The 20,687-nt window shown below is 45.1% G+C and overlaps 1 protein-coding gene across 1 annotated transcript in view; it reads left to right on the forward strand.

The window, feature by feature from the left end:
* The window catches only part of SPDYA (speedy/RINGO cell cycle regulator family member A), a 476,376-nt gene that overhangs the window by 199,777 nt on the left and 255,912 nt on the right, over positions 1 to 20,687 (forward strand). Inside the window, exon 5 of the mRNA XM_086926142.1 lies at positions 9,757 to 9,928. Within this exon, the coding sequence (XP_086782268.1) occupies positions 9,757 to 9,928 (172 nt within the window). The remainder of the gene's footprint in view (positions 1 to 9,756; positions 9,929 to 20,687) is intronic.

Here is a 20,687-nt window from a genome sequence, read left to right on the forward strand (position 1 = left end):
CATGTGTTTAACTGGGTGAGTCCCTTCTGAGCCTTCCGGCAGGTTCTAGATGCGGATATTACTCCTCCGAGAGCGTCCTTCCAAATCGTCTTTTTTATTTTCAAGGAGTTGTATTCTTTGCTGGAGGTCTTTCAGGGCATCTTGGTGTGTCCGTACCTGTGGTTCCATTACTTGAAGCGTCGTTGCGGCATGCTTAACTTTATCCACCAATTTCCGATGGTCATCTCGCAGGATATTGATGTCTGCTGCCAGTTCTCCAAACTAATTCTCCATCGTTACCCTGGAGTGTTCAATGGTGGCGAGTACTTTATCCAGTTTGTCTGATGTGGATGCTGCGTGGGAGGGCCCCTCTTTTGCCTTGGAATTTGCGGGTTCCGGGGAAGCCTGCCTGCGACTCTGCGTCGGTGTGGACCCCGTGATTCGTTGACGTCCCATGATGTCGTATGGAATAATTCCTATCTGGGCCCCTTATTCGCGCCTCGAGTCCCGGCGCCGGGAGCAGGGGGGCATCGGGGCCGCCATCTGATTAGAGCATGCAATGTGTGATGAGCTGCGGATGGCTGACGAGTTACTGCTGCTGCGGTGTCAGGGCGCTGCGATAGCTGGGGGTCCAGCTCCACCTGTGCTTGGTCTTAATGCTGCGTGTCGGGCCCAGCATGTGTCTGCCTTGTCCGTTTCGCCCCCTGTCGCTGATGGTTGTTGTGGCTGCCTTTGTCTATGTGGGTCACCCCTCCGCGCTGGTTGGTACCATCCTACACCTTCACCCAGCCCGGGGGCCCCCACGCGCACCTCGAGTCCCAGTGCCGGGGGGGGGACCAGAGGCACTGCCCAGAGCCAGCAATGCGCCGAGGCGGCGTGCAGGGAGTTCAAGGGTTGTGTGCTGTGTGGCTGTAGTACGCTGTAGGCCTCGTCTTGTGCTCACAGGGCCCTGGGCGTGTCCGTGTGGCCCTGGCGATATTCAGCACCTCTTCTGCAGGACCCCGCTGCCCCTCGGTCTGTGTCTTGTCGTGGGGTCCCTGGGTTATTAGTCACAGCCTGCGCAGGGGTTTCCGCCATCCCAGAGTAATGGCGGGTGTTGTGCGGTGAGCCCTCCGCTCTGTTCCCAGCTGGCGTCCTCACATTCAGGTCCTGTTGCCCCCCCCAGCGCTCAGAGTCCCAGCGCTGGGGGTGGGTGGGGGTCGCGGCGCCGCCGGAGCTGCGCCGGCATAGTGGGGCATGCGTCCGCGGCCGATGCTGGGTTGCGTGCCGGGTTGGTGGCTTCCAGCGGGGGTCGCGGCGAGGGAATTCAGTGGCAGTTCAGTGCCGAGGGTGCCCGGTGTAGCAAGGCCCATGCATCCCACCCGCTGGTCCACCTCCCGGAACGCACCCCGTACCTGAAACTCTCCAGCAGCAGGCGGGGGGGTTGGCAGTCTTTGCAGGACAGTGGGGGTCCCCCACGATGGCCGCGTTATTGTGGCACAGGAGCTAGGCCCCACGGGCCGTCCACAGCCGGCAGGGCCCGGAGCCCCGTCGGAGTGTGCGCTCTCACCTGCCTCTTGGGGACATCGGGGGCTCCGATCCGGCCGTCGCCCCCTCCGCTCGGGACACACCTGCCTCCGGGGGTAACTCCTGTTCGCTTGTGAGGAGGCTTGATTCAGCCGTCGCTAGTACCCGCCGTCTGTCTTTCTGAGAGGTGCCGCCAATTTGACCTCTGCCGCAGGTCGGCCGTCCCGCTCTCGTGGAAACCCCTCGTTACATCACACTTCAGGGGCGCTGAGGGGTTCCAGGGGTGTCGAATTCTGTTGCATTATGGCCGGAGGGCTTGGAGAGGATCTCCGTATCGTTTGGCGTGGCTGAAGCGGGCAGCCGGGACGGAGCTCCAGAGAGGCACGTCTGCCATCTAAGGCTGCCAGGCCACGCCCCCTAGGCTGGGCCGGTCTTGTGGAGTACCTTGTGTGCGTGGGTGAGGAACTTGAAGGATAGCCTCTTGCTGACGGGAAGCCAGTGCAGGTTTCTCAGGTGGGGGGTGATGTGGCCATGGCGTGGTACGTCGAGGATCAGTCGTGCGGAGGCGTTTTGGATGCGTTGTAGTCGTTTGATGAGCTTGGTCAGGGCTTCTGCGTAGAGGGCGTATCTGTAGCCAAGTCAACTGCTGACGAGGGCCTGGGTGACTGTCTTTCTTGTATCTTTCGGGATCCATCTGAAGATCTTGCAGAGCATGCAGGGGGTGTTGAAGCAGGAGGAGGAAACGGTGTTGACTTGCTTGATCATTGAGAGCGTTGAGTTAAGGTTGATCCCCAGATTGCGTGCGTGGTCGGTGGGTGTCGGGGCTGCCCCCAGTGCCGTCGGCCACCAGGAGTCGTCGCAGGCTGAAGGGTTGGAGCAGAGGATGAGGACCTCCATCTTGTCCGAGTTCAGCTTCAGACGGCTGGTCTTCATCCAGTCCGCTACGGCCTTCATTCCTTCTTGGAGGTTGGCTTTGGCGGTGATGGGGTCCTTGGAGAGGGAGAGGATCAGTTGAGTGTCGTGGGCGTAGGAGATTATGTTGAGGTCGTGCTGTCGGGCTACGTGTGCGAGCGGGCCATGTACATTTTGAACAGCGTCGGGCTGAGGGAGGATCCCTGGGGTACGCCGCAGATGATCTCGGAGGCTTTGGAACGGAATGGGGGGAGGCGGACGCTCTGGGTTCTGCCGGAGAGGAAGGAGGTGGTCCAATCCAGAGCCTTGTCTCGGATCCCTGCGGTGTGAAGGCGTGCACGTAGTGTGCGGTGGCAGACGGTGTTGAAGGCGGCAGAGAGGTCTAGAAGGATAAGTGCAGCGGTCTCGCCATTGTCCAGCAGGGTCCTGATGTCGTCAGTGGCAGCGATGAGGGCAAACTCGGTGCTGTGGTTGCTGCGGAACCCTGACTGGGAAGGGTCCAGGATTCTGTATCTTTGAGGTATTGGATTAGCTGTCTGTTGCCGGTTTTCTCGATGACCTTGGCCGGGAAGGGGAGCAAAGAGATGGGCTTGAGGTCTCGTCTGCCTTAGGTTTTTTGAGTAGGGTGCTGATCTCGGAGTGTTTCCAGATCTCTGGGAAGGTCACAGTCTCGAGGTAGAGATTGATGACGTTGCGCCGGTGGGATGCGATGGAGCTGCTTGCTCTGTTGAAGAAGCGGTGCGGGAATGGGTCTGAGGGAGAGCCAGAGTGGATTGTGCACATGGTCTTGATGGTGTCATCGATGCTCACGCTGGCCCAGCCTAGCAGGGGGTCGTGGTCAATGGTGTGCGGAGGGTCTGTTGTATTGCTGCCTTTGAGGCAGTCTGGGTGTTGAAGCTGTTGTGGATGTCTGCTATCTTGCGGTGGAAGAGGTGACGAGGGAGTCGCACAGGGCTTGCGACGGCGAGATGTCGTTGGTGTTGGAGCTGGGGTTGGAGAGTTTCTTCACGATATTGAAGAGCTACTTGCTATTGTGTGCGTTATTGTTGAGGCGGTCTTTGAAGGAGGTCCTCTTGGCCGCCCTGATGAAGTGGTGGTGGATGCTTGTTTCCGGTTGAGGGAAGACATGGCTTGGCAGTTTGGGCTGGACTGTTCCCATGAGGCACAGGGTCAGACTGATTTGCATATGGCCATGTCTGAACTGGGGTGGTGGAGATAGATAAAGAATGATGATGGATTAAACCAAGATCAGTTGACTGGGGGGGTGAGTGTTTGATTTGCTCAAACGCTCCGTCCATCATCCCCTTTGGTATCGCTTTGCTCACCCTAAGTTGGCAGGGTATGCCCAGACGTGGGTCCCTTGCTCATTTTGCCACTGGATTCAAGATAGCCTGGCTGATGAGGGTTATGAACCCGAAACCGGTCCCAGGATTCTTGTTTCCGGTCCAGGGAAGACATGGGTCGGCAGTTCAGGCTGGACTGTTTCCATGAGGCACAGGGTCAGACTGATTTTCAAATGGCCATGTCTGAGCTGGGGTGGTGGAGTGAGCTAAAGAATGATGATGGATTAAACCCAGATCAGTTCACTGGGGGTGAGTGTTTGATTTGCTCAAACGCTCCGTCCATCATCTCCTTTGGTATCGCCAGGTTTCACTTGTACACATCGTACAAGTGTTTTGCAAGGAGTGGAAGACTTAATTAATTTGAGCCATGCTCTGTTTGTTATTATAACACATACACTTAAACCTTTAAAAATGGCACAGTCAGAAGGCCACAAAACAGAGCCATAAATAGGCAAAAAAACAAGCGCTCACACACACCAGGCACTGCCTAAGCCCTATAGGCCAGTCCGACCTTAGCTCAGACACACCTTTCAATTCCTCAATTCTTCTGTAGCCCATGACCCTCCTTCCGAGCCTGGCAATAGAACACACAGCTCAAGTGGTGAAGCGCAGACCTGGCAAGTAAAGCAACATAAATGAGAAAATCATTCTTTTACATTAATCTCATGAAATTTTCAAATGATTAATACAATCTCTAAATTTTGTCCTAGCTGGTGCAGTGGTTGATAGTGAATTTTTTATTCTACTGCTCCAATTTCCCAGATGTGACTGAAAGCACTAGAATATGCACATATCAAGTCTGACGCTGGTAAAAATTGGAGCCTTGTAAGGTCTGTCACAGGTTGAAAGGGGCGAGTGCAGAGGCCATTTTTATGTCTTTATTGCTTGATTTTGCTCATGAGAAAGCGTCACTCATAGTCATTGAATCTCACTCATAATTACACTGAAATTATGAAAATGTCACGCATAAACAATCTGAAACCTTGGCAGCTATGATGTTCTCTGCAGAAATCAGAGGTTTGCCTGCACCAGGTTACACTTACTTCAGCACTTTAAAAGTGGCAGTTCATTCAAGGTCCAATCAGGTCCTCCATAATGTCTGTTTACTCTGCGTAGAAATGCTGCAAAGGTTTTTTAAATGCTAATCTGTGGTCAGATTAAACCTTCCAAAAAGAGCTGCTTTCATCTGAGTAATCAGTCCGGTTCGGGGATGCTAAAATCACAGTAAGACCCAGTGACCTACCCTTTAGTTCCTCCTCAGTGATCTTCTGTCTGAGGTAGGGTTCAACTGGGATATAACGTGTTTTAGGACTATGTGGTTTAGACTGCCCTAGTCTGAAGTGTTTCGTCTATTTAGCCAGGAGTGTGAGAGGAGTGGAGATCCAAGCCTGAAGCAGTATGTGCAGTGGTACCTCTGATGCTCCCAGACGAGAGTTAGGCCACAGCTCAATGCGCCACGGTTGGCACCTAGACCCTTGGCTCAATCAGCTTGTCTGCGGAGCAAAGTCTGTAGGTGCATTAATACAACACCTGCTGGACGGAGGGGGACCTGACGCCTCCTCTGTGTGTGTGTAAATTGGGCCTCACGGGCCTGCGACCAGCAGGCAGAGGCCCGAACTTGAGAGGTTGGATGAGGCAATATAGTAGACTGTTAGAGCATGCCTCTTGATGGACTCTAGTCAAAAGAGGAGCATTTAGGACCACGGGAGGGCCAACAGGCGTTGGATGGCTGCGAGGTGACTGACCACAGTAACAGGTGGAACTATGAGAGATGACTGGAGGCGCTAACCCTCTGAGGAGCAATAATTCATGGCAGTAAAGGGAGGGGAGGTTATGTCTATGCACTCCGAGAGTGTATTGTGCGGTATCAATACAATGTCACCTGGGTACAGTAAGGCTTTTGGAAACCATTGTCACTCATTCAGCAATTACTCAATGTAACACCCCTAACCAGTGCAGCTGCTTATCTATCTTGCATCTGAAGAAATCAACACTCTGACACAGGTAAAAGTTACCAATACACCTAGGTCACAGGAGTTACAGGACCTTCACAATTAACGTTTTGTTTTTCATTCTGGTATGTCTGCTGCTGAAAGTAGCTTTTACCGCCTTGTGAAAGTTTAGAAGAAAACAAGTAGGAATCAGCCTGGAAACAGACTCCTGCATGTTCTTACTTTAATACTTACTCATCTTTATTTCCGTTCCTCCAACATCAAAACAGCAATGAAATTGTGCACTTCAGCGCTGTGGTGTCATCGTGTTGGAATCTTAGATCGCGGCCCCTCCATGCAGAGCGGCCATTTTTGCACATCGCTCCCGCAGCGAGGCGGAGGTTATCCCGGGTCACAACATCACCCACTCCAGAGCTCCGGTGTCCTTCTCAAGCCCCTAGCACTCGTCAGGAACCAGTCCTTGCAGATGTCGCACTCGAAGCAGCTGACATTGTAGGGCTGCCGGTGCATGATGCGCGCGCGCGCCTGCAACAGATCCTCGAGAGACCCAACTTTATGGGCACACTATGGAAAATACGGCAAAATGCTCTGGGCACAGAAAAGGGACATTCATTACAGGACTACCACACAGACAGCTGTACTGCATAACGAAATTTACTGCATCGCGTTTAGGAGACAGGGGAAGCACCAGAAACAGGCAGCAGCCACATGGAAATAATACTACACCAGCATTGATTAGCAGCACTGGTACCCGAGGAGGCGCAATGCCTTTTATGCGTGATTTTGCATTTCAGTGCGGTGATGCGGATCACCACACTTAAATGCGTTTGTCTAACGCCAGATGCGTGGTACTTGGCAGGGCTGAATTAGGTGGCGTGGATTTGGACAAGCGGTGTACACTAATGTCATGGGGTATAAAGTGGACGTTTGTCTATTTTTCTTTGTAAAAATAATATGGACTGTTTCGTCACCTTCCAGTATATTGCTGAACAATTTATTAAGCTAAATGGTATTGTTTCATTGTGTGCACATGCAGGGAAGAACGAGTGTCTGGCAAACATGCAAAAAATCATCCTATGTCTCAGTATTAACTTCCACACTTCTAAGCAGTAATTCCAATGCTAGAATGAGTTACCTGTTTGCTTTACAACGACAGTTAGTAAAACAAGTAAGTGCTTTGCGAGCCTGTATAAGTAGCAAAGGTTTGAAAGGGACTTGTTTTCGTGCAAGATATTGCTTTTCCCAGTTCACAGAAGGGATACAAAACATCTCCAGATTATAATAGGGTTGATAGGATGGTGCGATAGCATAATATTGATACTTGTGGATCTGGTGAGGACTGCGGGCAGCAAGTGCTTGATACGCTATTTGCATACGAAAATACTATATATATTTTTGCTATACTCCATTAGGTCTTAGTAAGGAAGGGGGAAGAGAAGCGTTCACCGACAGCATTCGGTTAGTCTTAGTGAGACAAAGAATGCTGTGGTCTGTGGTAGATGCTGCCCAGAAGTCATAGGTATATGTATCAGGAGCTGCCATTGAAAGGAAGTGGAAATGTGCTTTAGACATTGCCGGTATTGATGGCTACTGTGCCGTTGCAGACTTCACTGGGCTGACAGTGGGTGGGGAAATTATAGGTTGTCACTGTAGGTTTAATTACATGAATTGTGCATTCTCTCTGGTGTTTGTCCTTGGGGTACTTGCTGACTGGTACTACACATGGGATCATATTTGCCTTTGACAAGAGGTATGGTTTAGTGGGGTACATAGTGTAAATTAATGTTGGCCTGAGGAAACAAAAACCGGACCCTTTGTACATTTAATATTATTGTGTGCATCATGCAGAGAATGAAAAGTAGCAGGAACGTCTTTGATGCGGTAGAGGCTAGCAGGAAGAACTGTGGTTGGGGTGGTCAGTTGAAGAGATTGTTTAACATGTTTTAAACGACCACAGTGGCATTGGGGAGGGCAGCAGCTGAAAAGTTCTGTCTTTACTGGTAGGCAGTGATTAGATAGGGACCGGCCATCAGTCTTTCTGTCGGTGGTGGAAAAGGGAGCAGTGGGCGGCAGTAATGGTTTCACAGTGACATCCGAGAGTGGTTTTAAAGGCGGATTGAAAAGCATAACTGCGGGTTTCGTAGGGGTGAGAGTAGAGTTAATGGAGGCGTTAGTAGCAGGCACGAAGGCAGTGTTCTGTGTTTGGAGGTGGTCAACTGAGTGGGCTCGCTTGAAGGTGGGTCATCAAGTAGGAGGAATGAGTTTGGTGGGCCGGCTGGAGGCAGTGTTATGTAACTTTGCTGGAGGGCGCAGCAGCAGTATTTACTGATGTATGTAAATCGCCCGATGAAAGGGCGGATGTGACCAATGGAGGAACCAGAATCCTTTTTTTATGGCTGGGGTGAGTCTCTGCAGTATGGCGGGTCGCTGGCCTGAGAGCGCTTGACTGACGCAGGGAATGGGGGGCCCCCTCCATGTACTTTGCAGGGGACCCCCTCAAGTTTCGTTACGCCACTGCCCTGAAAACCAGACACAGGCGTCAAATAGGCTTGGCGCTAGGAGCTGCTATCCAAAACATTCTCAGCCAATGGGGTTCGCCACAGACTCCTACACACACCAACTGGCTTCAGAGGCTCTGGCATATCCTGGGGATGGAAAAGATCTCCATGACCCGGGCCTGGAGAGGGGAGGCATTTGGGGATCTCTGGTGCCCGTGCATGTCCCTGCTTTCACAATAGTTGACATGCCCTAGATATCTCCGACTACTACGCCTGCCAGAGACCAATCACCACCAACCTCAAATCACTAAAACCGCAAACTTACCAAGTGTGCATTTCAAGAGTCCCAAAGGTATTAACATAGGATTGCTGTCACTGTGAAGATTGCACTACCTTTCCTTGAGCTTTTGTGTTTTGTGATTCTCCAGGAGGAAAACCAGGACTGACTACTCACCCTTAGAAGCACCACCGTAATCTATCATGTCGACTCTTGTTTTGGATACTTATTTTTCCTCTTACTAATCTCACTATCCAAACCAAAATCTGACACAAACCCCAACAATCAGCCTTTATCACACACAGCCAGCACAACAAATAGTATTTCATTGGAAATCCATCATCAATCTATACCGAATAATAGCACCATGTGCCGTTGTTCTAGTCTCACCTTCAAATGATCATCCTCGGACAGCGTGTGGTAGACAGAACCAGCATGCATACAACGGAGCAACAAACTCATACTGTTGACAAAGCGCTGCCAAATTAACAGCACTGTCACAAACAGCACCAGCGTACACCCAAGAAGCTAACAGAAGACACTAGCATAAACATAGGACACCCTCAAGTGCACAACATTGCATTATAAGACATGTACTTGAGGTGTGACATAGAAATGAAAAGCACTATTCTGTGGCCAAGTGATTAATAGTTAATCTTGCCAGTCGAGAATAAAATACCATAAAGTTGCACACACTCTCTACTTCTACTAATCTGGAAAAGAAAAAACACTATTACATGATCGTTTCTACAGTCTGATTGATGGATCTCCTAGATCCGCACAAAAGGCACCCAGACAGTGAATGTGCTATGATTCCATAACAATGGTTAAACAAATGTGAATAACATGAGATAACATATCTACAAACATGTGCTGACTTTTCACGAACTCTCCCACTCATGGCACATGGTGCAGAAAGTGAAAGAAAAATAGAGAAATTGTATTGTAACTTTAGGACACCACCATAGTCACCCCACAATGTTTCAGGCTTTTATATTTATTTGGATTAGTCCTGATCAATTCCTAGTTGAGATAAGAAGTAAGGAAAGTACATTAAAGAATTAAGGAAAGAACTAAGGGAAGGGCACTGTTGGTAAACATTAGGGTATCAGTGTAGGCAAGTGGCAAATCAGAGTTGCACAATCTACATACGGAATGTACTGAGGTCCTGCCAATTGCAATAGTAGGATACTGCAAAATGAGTTGTGTAATTTGTTTTGATTCATCTACAGATAACTTGTGGATTACTTGATCATGCTAGATATTCCCTCTTATACCTTTTGTTACAGGTACCTAGCAAACACAGTTGAGGAAGACGAAGAGGAGTCAAAGTATGAAATATTTCCATGGGCTTTAGGAAAAAATTGGAGGAAACTTTTTCCCAGTTTTTTAAAGCTGAAGGACCAACTTTGGGCCAGAATTGATTATAGGGCTGCTGTCAGCAGGCGTTGCTGTGAAGAGGTACTATTACCCTTTTCACCTTTCTTTGCGTATTATCAAATATAACACTTTGAGTGGTTATTGTGAATTTGTATAGGCTTTGATGCCATATTTACACCTCTTTGTTATGCATGTCATGTAAGAATTATTTACAGTTCGCCCATACTGCATGTTTCCTAGAATCAAATTTTTTAATCTTCCCGGTCGTTGAAGTGGGAGCCGCCTGTAGATATTGAGCAGTATAGAAAATAATTTCCATTAAAAACAACTACAAAACAGTGTGTAGTGTAGTTCCTATTTTCCCTATAGGCCCTGCGCATTGGAATAACATAAACAGCAGTGTAGACGTAGGACTGCGGTCTTCTAGGTCTCTACTGACTATGTTAGACTTAATTTAGGTTTGCGCCAGCTAGCTCAGAGGTCACTGGAAACTTTCTTCACTGAATAGGAAGTGATCAGCTTCCCAGGTTTCAGACAAGAAGGGATTCAGCTTCCGACAACCACATAAACATGACAACTTTGCTCCTCAGAATAAGAGTCAATCTCTAGAGTCGTGTGAAACAATAGACAGCTATTTCACGTAGTCAGTTGTGCAGATTTACTTTCACCAGGATGCACAGAATAGAGAGACAGCGTTTTCAATAAAAGATATTATTTATTGAGCAGTCTTCCTTCTCATGCAAGAGAACTGAATTGCCACCATTGCAAGACTTGTTATTATAAAAAGTGTGTACAGTAAAAGGAGTATTGCGAAATAATACTGTAAAAGCATTGATATGGTTTCTTAGCCATAAGATAGTTAAAATGAATAAAATATATACATTCATATATACATTGGCTAACGACCTCAACTGGTGCTTCTAACTACGCTTACCCCAGTGTACCTGACCTAAGCCTAATACAAGGGAGGGAGTAAGTAGCAGTTTAAGTTAAGTTGGTTTTGCCAAGAGTTTGTTTCAAGAATTCTCTCTAAGGGTTTAGTCAGCACCGTACCTCTGGAATAGAATGCAGGAGGTCTGGTATCTCCTCTCAGGACCCAATATCCCAGTTACCCGCAAGGGTAGGCTGGAAACGCCGGAGCTGGATTTTCTCGGCAGGATAAAAGACAGCGTCTTTCTCAGTGCGTCAAGGAGGAGGGGTAGCGTCCGTGGGCTTGTCGCATCTGCTGGGCTCTGCAAGGGACAGCTGTTCTGCACCAGTATTCACCACCACTGTGTCTTTGCTCAAGGCAACGTTGGTATATTTATACCTGAAAGGTGCCGAGTTTGACGTAAGTTTTTGGACATAAGACGTCAATAAAGATGTCACTAAGAACTGGTCGTTCTTACAGTGCTCGCAGGAGTTCTATTACTAATCAAAACAAAGCAAGCAGGGCTTTCCCAGGTTGCTGGTGGGTTTGAGATGTCGAAAGAACTCGGTGTGCTATCTAGGAATCTAAGGAAGTGGCTTCTGCTGTGTCATGGACTGTCATGAGCTGCAGAGACAAGTTACTGAAATATGGTTCTGATCGTTATGCCATTATAGGGATATGTATTGATTATAGCCGTATAGGGGCATGAGGTCACAATATTGATCGGGGTCCTAGATAAAACACAACAACCACTCCACGGATTTATGTCCATCAAATTACTAAAAACGAAAGCAATAAGAAGCACGTGTATTCATACCCACCCCAAAAATACATTTTGCATTTGAAATGGTGTACTTGAAATACATGGAAATGAATTGGTACTGTACGTTATCAAGCATAGTAATCATTCAAAAATATTGCATTTGTAATTATTTGAACGATTCTGCGAAGATTTACACAGGAAAAAGTCTCTAAATACGGAAAAGAGCGAGACTATTTCATCACATATAAATACAATTTGCTGTAAAATGTGCTAGAGGCTAAGGTAAATTTTTTGTCTCTAGATCTATTAAAAATAGAAGCTCTGTTCTTTATGAATAGTTCTACTTTAAGCAAAGGACGTGTGCCAGAAAAAAAAGGTAAATATTTTGGAAAAATTAATTTCATGGTGAGCGGGGAAAAATAGTTCAAAATGCTTTTCAGTAGCTTTTGTTTTGTTTTAAAAAGCTGAAGGCCGAATTCAGAGTTCATGGGAACGCTGTGTGCCGGATTGTTTTCCCAAAAAGTTATTGTTTCTGTTCAGGAGAGAACATAATTTCAGACAGGCTCGCAAAGAATTGGTCTATATATTCAGGTGACAGTTCGACCAAGTTCGATAATGCTGTAACTTGGCAGTTGTGAGAATGATTGCTATCATCGATTTCAGGATCAGCAATGCTCACAGAAGGTCGTACCTGGGTGATGCTGCTTTCATTTCTTGCTTCACTGCCACCACCTAGTCGTAGTGCAGGAGTCTCAACGAATGCCGTCATCAGGATTGGTAACCGCTGGGGACAACACGATGAGTGAGCCGTTACTGGACTTAGCAAAGTATCGACGTCCATTGGTATTGCTGATGGTAGTGCAAGACAGGTGTCTAACACGTATTCCTCTCCGCATAGCATACATCGAAGCACAGGTAAGATGCAGGTCTGCCATATAGGTCTGAATGAAAGAAACCAGGTCATATTCAGATCTCGTAGCCGAGCTATCCCAAGGACTTTAGTTATGCGGTCCCGGTAGCGTATTGTTAGGATCGTTTCTTCCATCCGTGCCGGAGTCATGTCTGCATTTTCGTTTGCCATATCGGAGCAGGAGAATCTAAAATAAAATACCTTCTACGAGTCCCAAAAGTAGTGGTACGCCGTCAAAAATCGGATGTACAAAATTTGGAAAGATACCCAGGACCGCTTCAAATGGTGTTAACAGTCACGAAAAAACTGTCTTAAATGCATTCGAGATACCACTGGCATTCGACATATTTAGTATTTGGCTGAGCATTTCTTTGAAATGCACCGGGCAATTTGTTGATAAAAGTGCATGTATCTCTGTCGCCGTCCTTGCAACTTGGAGATCATACGTCTCTTTTGATGACGAGATGGGCACTGTTGTCTGCAAAAGTACAGACTTCATTCTGCTTAAAGGATCAATTCGTATAGAAGAGATATTCAAATTAGGCCAAATCGGAGCCACTGAGTCTCCAGGGCCGTTTGGATACAATGCTTGCATACAGCAAGTGACCATGGAACTCACGCTTAAGAGATATGCTTTCCCTGGCACCAAGCCACAACAGCTGTGATCTGTTATTAGAACGTAACTCCCGTTAGAAAGTTGCCTAAAGAATGGCTCTATTTGTGCTGCAGGTGTGCCATGTTGGTGGCATGAAAGGTTGTTTGAAGTACCGTCACAGGCCCCATGTAAGTTAATACCTTGGCACAAAAGTATACCGCTTAGTGAATGTTTACACTCATTACCACTAAGAAATACATTTTTGTTGTTGTCACTATAACATGTGTGTGTATAAGGTAATTTCCATGATGACTTAATGTATCCTTTACCCAACCTTTCATACTGGCCTGCCGGTATATACTCAAGGCAATTTTTAAATTGGAAAGTTGTTATCGGAATTGTGATAATCCCGTGTATTATCCATTCAATGACAGGTCTTTCTGACATTGTCAATGGTAATCTCTCAAGTTTTTCGATGCTCAGGATTGTATAGTCTGCTCCTTTCTGTGCCAAACTGATTTGTTTATCAGTAAGGTTAAAGATGGAAAACAATGACGTTGTGTTGATTAAACGCCATGGCACATAGCCTGAACGAAGGTTTTTCAACGTCCAGCCTAGCTGTACAATAGAACGTAATTGGGACTGGCCATGTTGTAACATTAGCAAGTCCTGGTCTATTATGTCAATAGCAGATGATACAATACTGTCCAGTGAATATATTCTGGAGGACAGAGTCATTAACCCATTGTCCACAACAGAAAGTGATTTTTCCAAATTGATACGATCAATTTCTCGTATTTTCTCGGCTGTTTCAATTTGAGTTTCTTTCCAAGCCTCGTTGTATGCCGCATATATGCTGGCCGCTATGAAACGTTTTTGACGCTGTTTGCGTGGTCCTATAATGAAATCGCGCAAGTCAGCACCATCATTAAGTAAAGACAAGTGTTGCTTAATTTGTGCCAGTGTGGATGTTTATAGCCATTCAAGGCAGAGTTTCCCTACACTGTATGTTGTTACTATCCCTGGATGTTGTCTCTGGTAGTATCTAGGGTCTGGTCTGGACATTTTTAACCCCTGTATTTTGTTCAGGAATCTACCTTGACAGTTATTCGTGTCTGTAGGCCAGATTAACCACTTTTTCCAATCAGGATGTGTTCTGTTTTCATTTAAAATTAGGGATACGTCTATTTCAATATCTGTGCTTGCATTATCATGTATTGGCTTTGGAATAGACGGTTTGTTAAGGTCTTTAATCTTAGCAAGGCCAAGACAGGTTGTTTGTTTAATTGTGTCATTCAGGAACATTATTTGTTCTGAGATCATGCAGGCTCGAAATAATGCTTCTAGGCCTTGTACCTGCCAATCTTTTGTACCCCAGATGGTTTTTGTTTCAATGTTATTTTTCCAGAAATCAAAACCAAATGTAATCATTTTTTCATAAAACGCTTCTGAATATATCAATTTAGTATTTGTCAGCATGTTTTTCGTCCCTGTTTTTTCCAAAAGTTTATAATAAAATGTTTCTGCATTACTCGTGTTAAACCCTGAGAAGTATTGGAATTTCTCATAGAATGTTATTGAACTGCTTTTAGGTGGAGTAGCACAATATTCCCATTGGTTATATTTAAAAACATTTCTAGGTTGGGCAGATTTATGTAAATAGTGGTCTGCGTAATGTGAAAAACAGTACATCTGTTCATAATTAGATGAACCTTGTAAATAATCATGTTCTGTAAATTTTGCTGACAACACCAAATCTGACATCATATCATTTATACTTTTAAAGTCCCAATCATCAGAGAATGTACTTGGTTTTACAAAGTCACTTAATGAAACCTTAAACTGGCGAGGATATTTCAAGAATTCGACCGGGCCATATATTTCATAGTCTGTCTTGTCCCAAACTACCCCGCCGGGTATTGGAATGGCTGTGACATTTACTGATGGTAGTTCTCTTTTCTTGACGTGAGATGATCTGTGAGGTTTCAGAACTAAGTTGATGTTCTGACTTGCTGTGTCCATTGAACTGTAATAAATTTTCCTAAAAAAAACTAAAATCAGGCATAGTAGGAGTATAAGTACCCCTGATACAATCCAATGCTCAATCAATGGTGCATTCAAATATGCTTCCTTGATTTGATGAAAGAGTTCTGTTGCTTTTTCTTTAAAAGTCTATTGCCCACATGCATCAAACTCCCGTTTTGCGATTCCAAATTTGCGATTTTTACCGAATCGCAAATAAGGAATCGCAAAACGGGATGCATTATTGAAAGTGCATAATATTTGCGATTCGGTAAAAATCGCAATTTTTACCGAATTGCAAATATTATGCGAATTCCAATTTGCGATTTCGCAATTCCCATTGATTCCTATGGGCCAAAAGGCCCATAGGAATCAATGGTAATTGCGAATTCGCAAATTGGAATTCGCAAAATGTTGATGCATTCCATGGGTGCAGGGGCGGGGTCCAAAGGACCCCCCCCCTGCACCCCTGAAATGTATTTTAAAATGGATGTTTCACACACACATGTCCTAAGGACATGTGTGTCTGTAACATGACAGTGTTTAAAATGCTAATTTGAGCATTTTAAACATTTTTCGCAAATTACCACGAGGTTCAAAAGTTTTTATTCTTATCTTCTACCACTGAAGCAAGACTATCTAAGCCCTGAACATGCATTCTAGTTCCGAACAATAGTTCGTACGGGCTGAAACCTTTTAGAGAATTTCTTGGCAGGTTGTTAAGACCCGAACCGAATACCTTTGCTGTTATAGATTGCTTTATGTCTCGGTTTTTTCTTTCCACTACGCTATTTCCCTCAGGATGAAATGGACAAGAGAATCACAATCCAATGCCCATGCTGCTCATGGCCTCCTTATAAGCTCGAGAGCTAAAAGCAGGACCCTGGTCAGAATGAAGCATGGCAATTGCGTATATGCCGGTAAAGACTCGCAAATCTTTTATAACAGTTTTGGCTTCAGCCGAGCGCTGGGGCCACATTTTTAAAGTGAATGTAGTCTTAAACAATTAATAGGACGCTGGATTGCATGTGTAGATAGCTCAATGCTACCTTCATACAAGGCCATGGCATTACCCCGCTTGACTCGTTACTGCGGTCTCTGTCGCAGTCTGGACAGCTCTTTACAAATTTATAATGGTGCAGGCTCATCCCCGGCCACCAGTATACTGCTTGTAATTCGGTCAGAGATTCCGTCATCTGTTTGTGCCTTGGACCTTCACCCATGTGTGTGTCTGCTATTAATAACTTTCTCCGGTTCGTGTTTGGAATTACCCTATCCCCCACTCCAGGGATTCGAGCAAAAGGAACGGAGTTTGCATCAATTACGTATGTATAATTGAGTGGATAGTTCACAGTAGTGCTGCACAGTTGCCTTTTGAAGACGTTTTTACTGCCAGCATGGTTTGCCCGTCTATGTATTTTTCTGAACGCTTTTTTGTGGCTACGGAAGCCGGTTTACTTGCTTCCGCTATGGCTGTATTAGCCAATGAATTCCCTGCAACGTGAACGCCATCACGTCGTTGACTCAGAGTGTGTATCACGTGAGTCTTTTGTAGTTCTTTCTGTAAAAGAACTACTTGTTTCCAAAGCATCCTATGCTTGATTGTGGCACCTGTGTCATCTTTGTAATCATTTTGAACCCAGTTCTGCAAATCATTATTGTAGGAGTTGACGCAAAAATGCGAATCACACACGATTAGTGTCGGGAATTCACGTTCGGCATTTTCAAGCGCCATCTTTAAAGATCTGATTTCAGCTCGCTGAGCCGAACATTTTCTCATTGATTCAGTTTTTGTTATTTTCGGTCTGAATTTGCCGCAGAGCCAGCGACCTTTAACAATCGCGCAGGCTGCATCGTAGGATTTATCTTCTACATTGTAATGCTGTACAAATCTGTCTGTATAGATTACACAGGAGTACTGTTCTAGAGGGAGAATTTCGATTGGCAGAGGATATTCTTTTTCATATTTTAAATCATTCAGTTTTTTCATGTGCGGGGCGAAATAGTATTTCACGTCTTCTGCAGGTTGCGTGTATTGTCACATGTTTCTAATTTTGTTTTTGCTAACATGTCTGTTTGCAGTGATCTCAAAATTTCCGTGTGTTTTTGAGTCCAGTTGATTGGTTTAAAATCAGGTTTTATTAATTCGTAGAGAGGTTTAATTCTTTCTGCGTAGATTAGAATGTAAGTTCTTCCGAAATTCAGGAAGCCTAGAATCGATTGTAAGTTCTTCAGCGTTTTCGGTGCTTGGAGTACAGCACACTTTTCTAAGTTGTCCGCTAGGCTTTTTCCTTCACTTGATAATTTGTATCCTAAAAATAATACTGTTAGATGGGCAATTCGTGACTTTTTAAAGTTGAATTTGTAACCCTCTGTTGCGAACCCAAGTATTATGGTGTTCACCCTTTTCAAGTGAGTATCCAAGTCGTTGTCTGTGAGATAGATGTCATCGACATAAGATAATGCCTCATCATCATATATTTGTAGTAACTCTGATACTCTAGCTGAGAATAGTCCTGGGCTGTTCTTGAATCTCAGTGGGAGCCTACAGAAATTTTTCGGTGACCCCATTATTGAGAAAGCAGTCAAGTACCTGCTTTCTGGTGCAATATTTTGGCAAAAGAACCCATTAGATATGTCTAATGTCGTTTTGTATTTTTTGCGAACTATGTTATTCATTAGTGCCGCACTGTGCAAATTTTGTACCGCAAATGTTTTGCAACATGAGTTAAGGTGTCTGTAGTCCAAGACTAGACGATACGAATCGTCCGGTTTGGAGACAGGAAACAAAGGATTGTTCATTTGAGAGGTGCATGTTTCAATTACCCCTAGGTATTCAAGTTGATCTAAAATCTCCCTGACCTGTTTTTTAGCTTCTTGCTTAATTGGGTACTGCCTTTGTGCAGTCTGTTGATTTTTTAACTGGATTTTGTGAGGAGGAGAGTCCTCATCCCATCCTACATGATTCTTATATAATGCTGGTGCCTGGGCTACTGCCCATTTCCTTGCATATATATATTTTGTGTGAATTGGAATGTGATTTGAGAAGGCAGGCATAATCATTTCTTCGCCATGAGGGCACTCCCTGACAAACTCTGGGGGCCAATCTTTCTCGGCTAACAGGATATCATAGCTTTTTGAGAGGTTATCCCAAAATAGACCCCTTATTCTTCTAGTCTTATCTCCCTCTATACGCAGTGTTATTTCGTATATCTTATGTGGTTCGCTAACTCTGGTATCTGCAGTTTCTACCTGAATGTATTCATTCGTATCCACTGTCTCCAGATGACTCATCAGGATCTTGCGAGCTATGGTGATTTCTGCTGCACTGTCTCGCATTGTCTGTGTCCACTCTCCGTTTTTCAGCTGTGTCCTCAGTATTCTCGGCATGTTCGATTACTCTAATACTGGCTACCTTCTTCCTTGGGAATTTTAATTTTTTACTTTGAGCAGGTTCCTTGTCTTTGGACTTGGTGTGCTCTTCCCTTGGGTCTGACCGTCCTCTTCTTTCCGATTTCTGCGAAAAAGATCTAGAGGGACGTGTATCAATACTTTGATATCTATCAGGCTTTTTCAAGTTATCCCTATTTCTAAGGTTATATCTTTTCTCAGAGTGCTCCCTCTGGGGAGACTGGTGCTCTCGAGTCAGAGTTCTTACCCTCCGTCGAGGAGACCTTCCTCTGGACTGGAAAACTTTTTCTGTGGGAGTGGATTGTTTATTTCCATCCCAGCTCTTTTTAGTAGTGTTTAGATTATTTTTAATAAATAATTTTTCAAGATTTTCGAGTAGTTGGGGTTTTACAGGTTTCCCACCCAAACTATCTCTACCTAATTCTTCATAGCATTTTTCTATAATTCTGGCAAGCTCAATTGGTTGATCTGTTATATCTGTTTCTTTCAATTTCTGGCGGATCGCCACAGATGCTGCTTCTCCTTTTATGTTGGCTAGTAATATAGCCGAGACCTGCTTGAAGTGTTTCAGTAATTTCATACCAAGAGTTAAAGCAGGTTCTGGACCGTATTCATTCTGAATTTGTTTTAGCACATCCGGTATTACCGCCATGGACGGAACACTATGTGTTTTTGTGTAAATGGAAGCAAAGACTGTAACCCAAGTGTCACAGTCCTCCACATGTGGTGCGACCCCCATTGGAAGGCAGATAGTCAGAATTCTGTGTTTCTCAATAGGGGTAGTATTTGGGAATACTGCCTCTATTTGAGTAATTTTCTGTGCTAACCAAAAAGAAATTTGTTCCCGTTTTGCAGGAGTTTTTCCAAGACATGATTGTATGTTCTGTGGTGTAATTTTATTTGTGTTCCCCTGATGAGGGGTCAGCTGTGGAACATTAACAGCTGTTTGGACTGTTGCAGTCCGCATTACATATTGGACTAACTGTCTATGTATTTTAATCAGTAATTTTAGCTGTGCTAAAAGTTCTTCTCTTGACATTTTTTCAATGTCTGGATGTGGTGTGTAGCTGGCTAGAACTGGCCACGTTGCTCCTGGTCTACCCAGTGGACCGAGCCTGGTGATGTGATCATTATGTTTTAGGGAGCCTTTAAACCAGAGCAGGTGCTCTTGGTATTTTAATGGGATTTCAATCTCCTCGAAAGGAGCGTACTCTTCCGGTGGTTCCTCTATTTTGTAATAGTGAAACTCGTGTGTTGTAGCGTTTGCCGCTGGAAAGTTTATCCAAGAATAGAATACCTCTGTCTGCCGATATTCGTGTGCCTCTATCAGGAAAATGACTGTACCACCTCGTGATGTCAGTCCGTTTTCTATAAGTTTTAACATTATAGTTTTTCTTATGTTTGCTGGGATGATAATTGCATCCAGTTCATTAATCCCTGTAACATCGAAACCCGGTTGATCTGCATCTACTGCGACTTCATTGGTTCCGTTGTTATTGCCATTATTTGACATTGTATTAATGAAAGTTTGCAGAGCAGGTTTCCATGGAAACAAAGATTAGGTGCACAATATTTTGGAACACTGTATCCTTCAACGTTAACTAAACCAGAAAATTTACATAGGAATCTCTTCCTACTAAGTTCCGGCGGATTTTAAACTTTCAACCACTCCAGACGTCTATTGGAGTATTTACGGGAGAATGGGTCTGTGTGAAAAAGCACGACTGAGTTACTCTAACGTCTTGCGTTAGTTTTATCGCCTTACCAAATGTTGGGCGCCATGTACTGTAGTTCCTATTTTCCCTATAGGCCCTGCGCATTGGAATAACATAAACAGCAGTGTAGACGTAGGACTGCGGTCTTCTAGGTCTCTACTGACTATGTTAGACTTAATTTAGGTTTGCGCCAGCTAGCTCAGAGGTCACTGGAAACTTTCTTGACTGAATAGGAAGTGATCAGCTTCCCAGGTTTCAGACAAGAAGGGATTCAGCTTCCGACAACCGCATAAACATGACAACTTTGCTCCTCAGAATAAGAGTCAATCTCTAGAGTTGTGTGAAACAATAGACAGCTATTTCACTCAGTCAGTTGTGAAGATTTACTTTCACCAGGATGCAGAGAATAGAGAGACGGGAGTTTTCAATAAAAGATATTATTTATTGAGCAGTCTTCCTTCTCATGCAAGAGAAATGAATTGCCACAATTGCAGGACTTGTTATTATAAAAAGT

This window comes from Lissotriton vulgaris, chromosome 6 (assembly GCF_964263255.1).
Source record: "Lissotriton vulgaris chromosome 6, aLisVul1.2, whole genome shotgun sequence".
NCBI lineage: Eukaryota > Metazoa > Chordata > Amphibia > Caudata > Salamandridae > Lissotriton > Lissotriton vulgaris.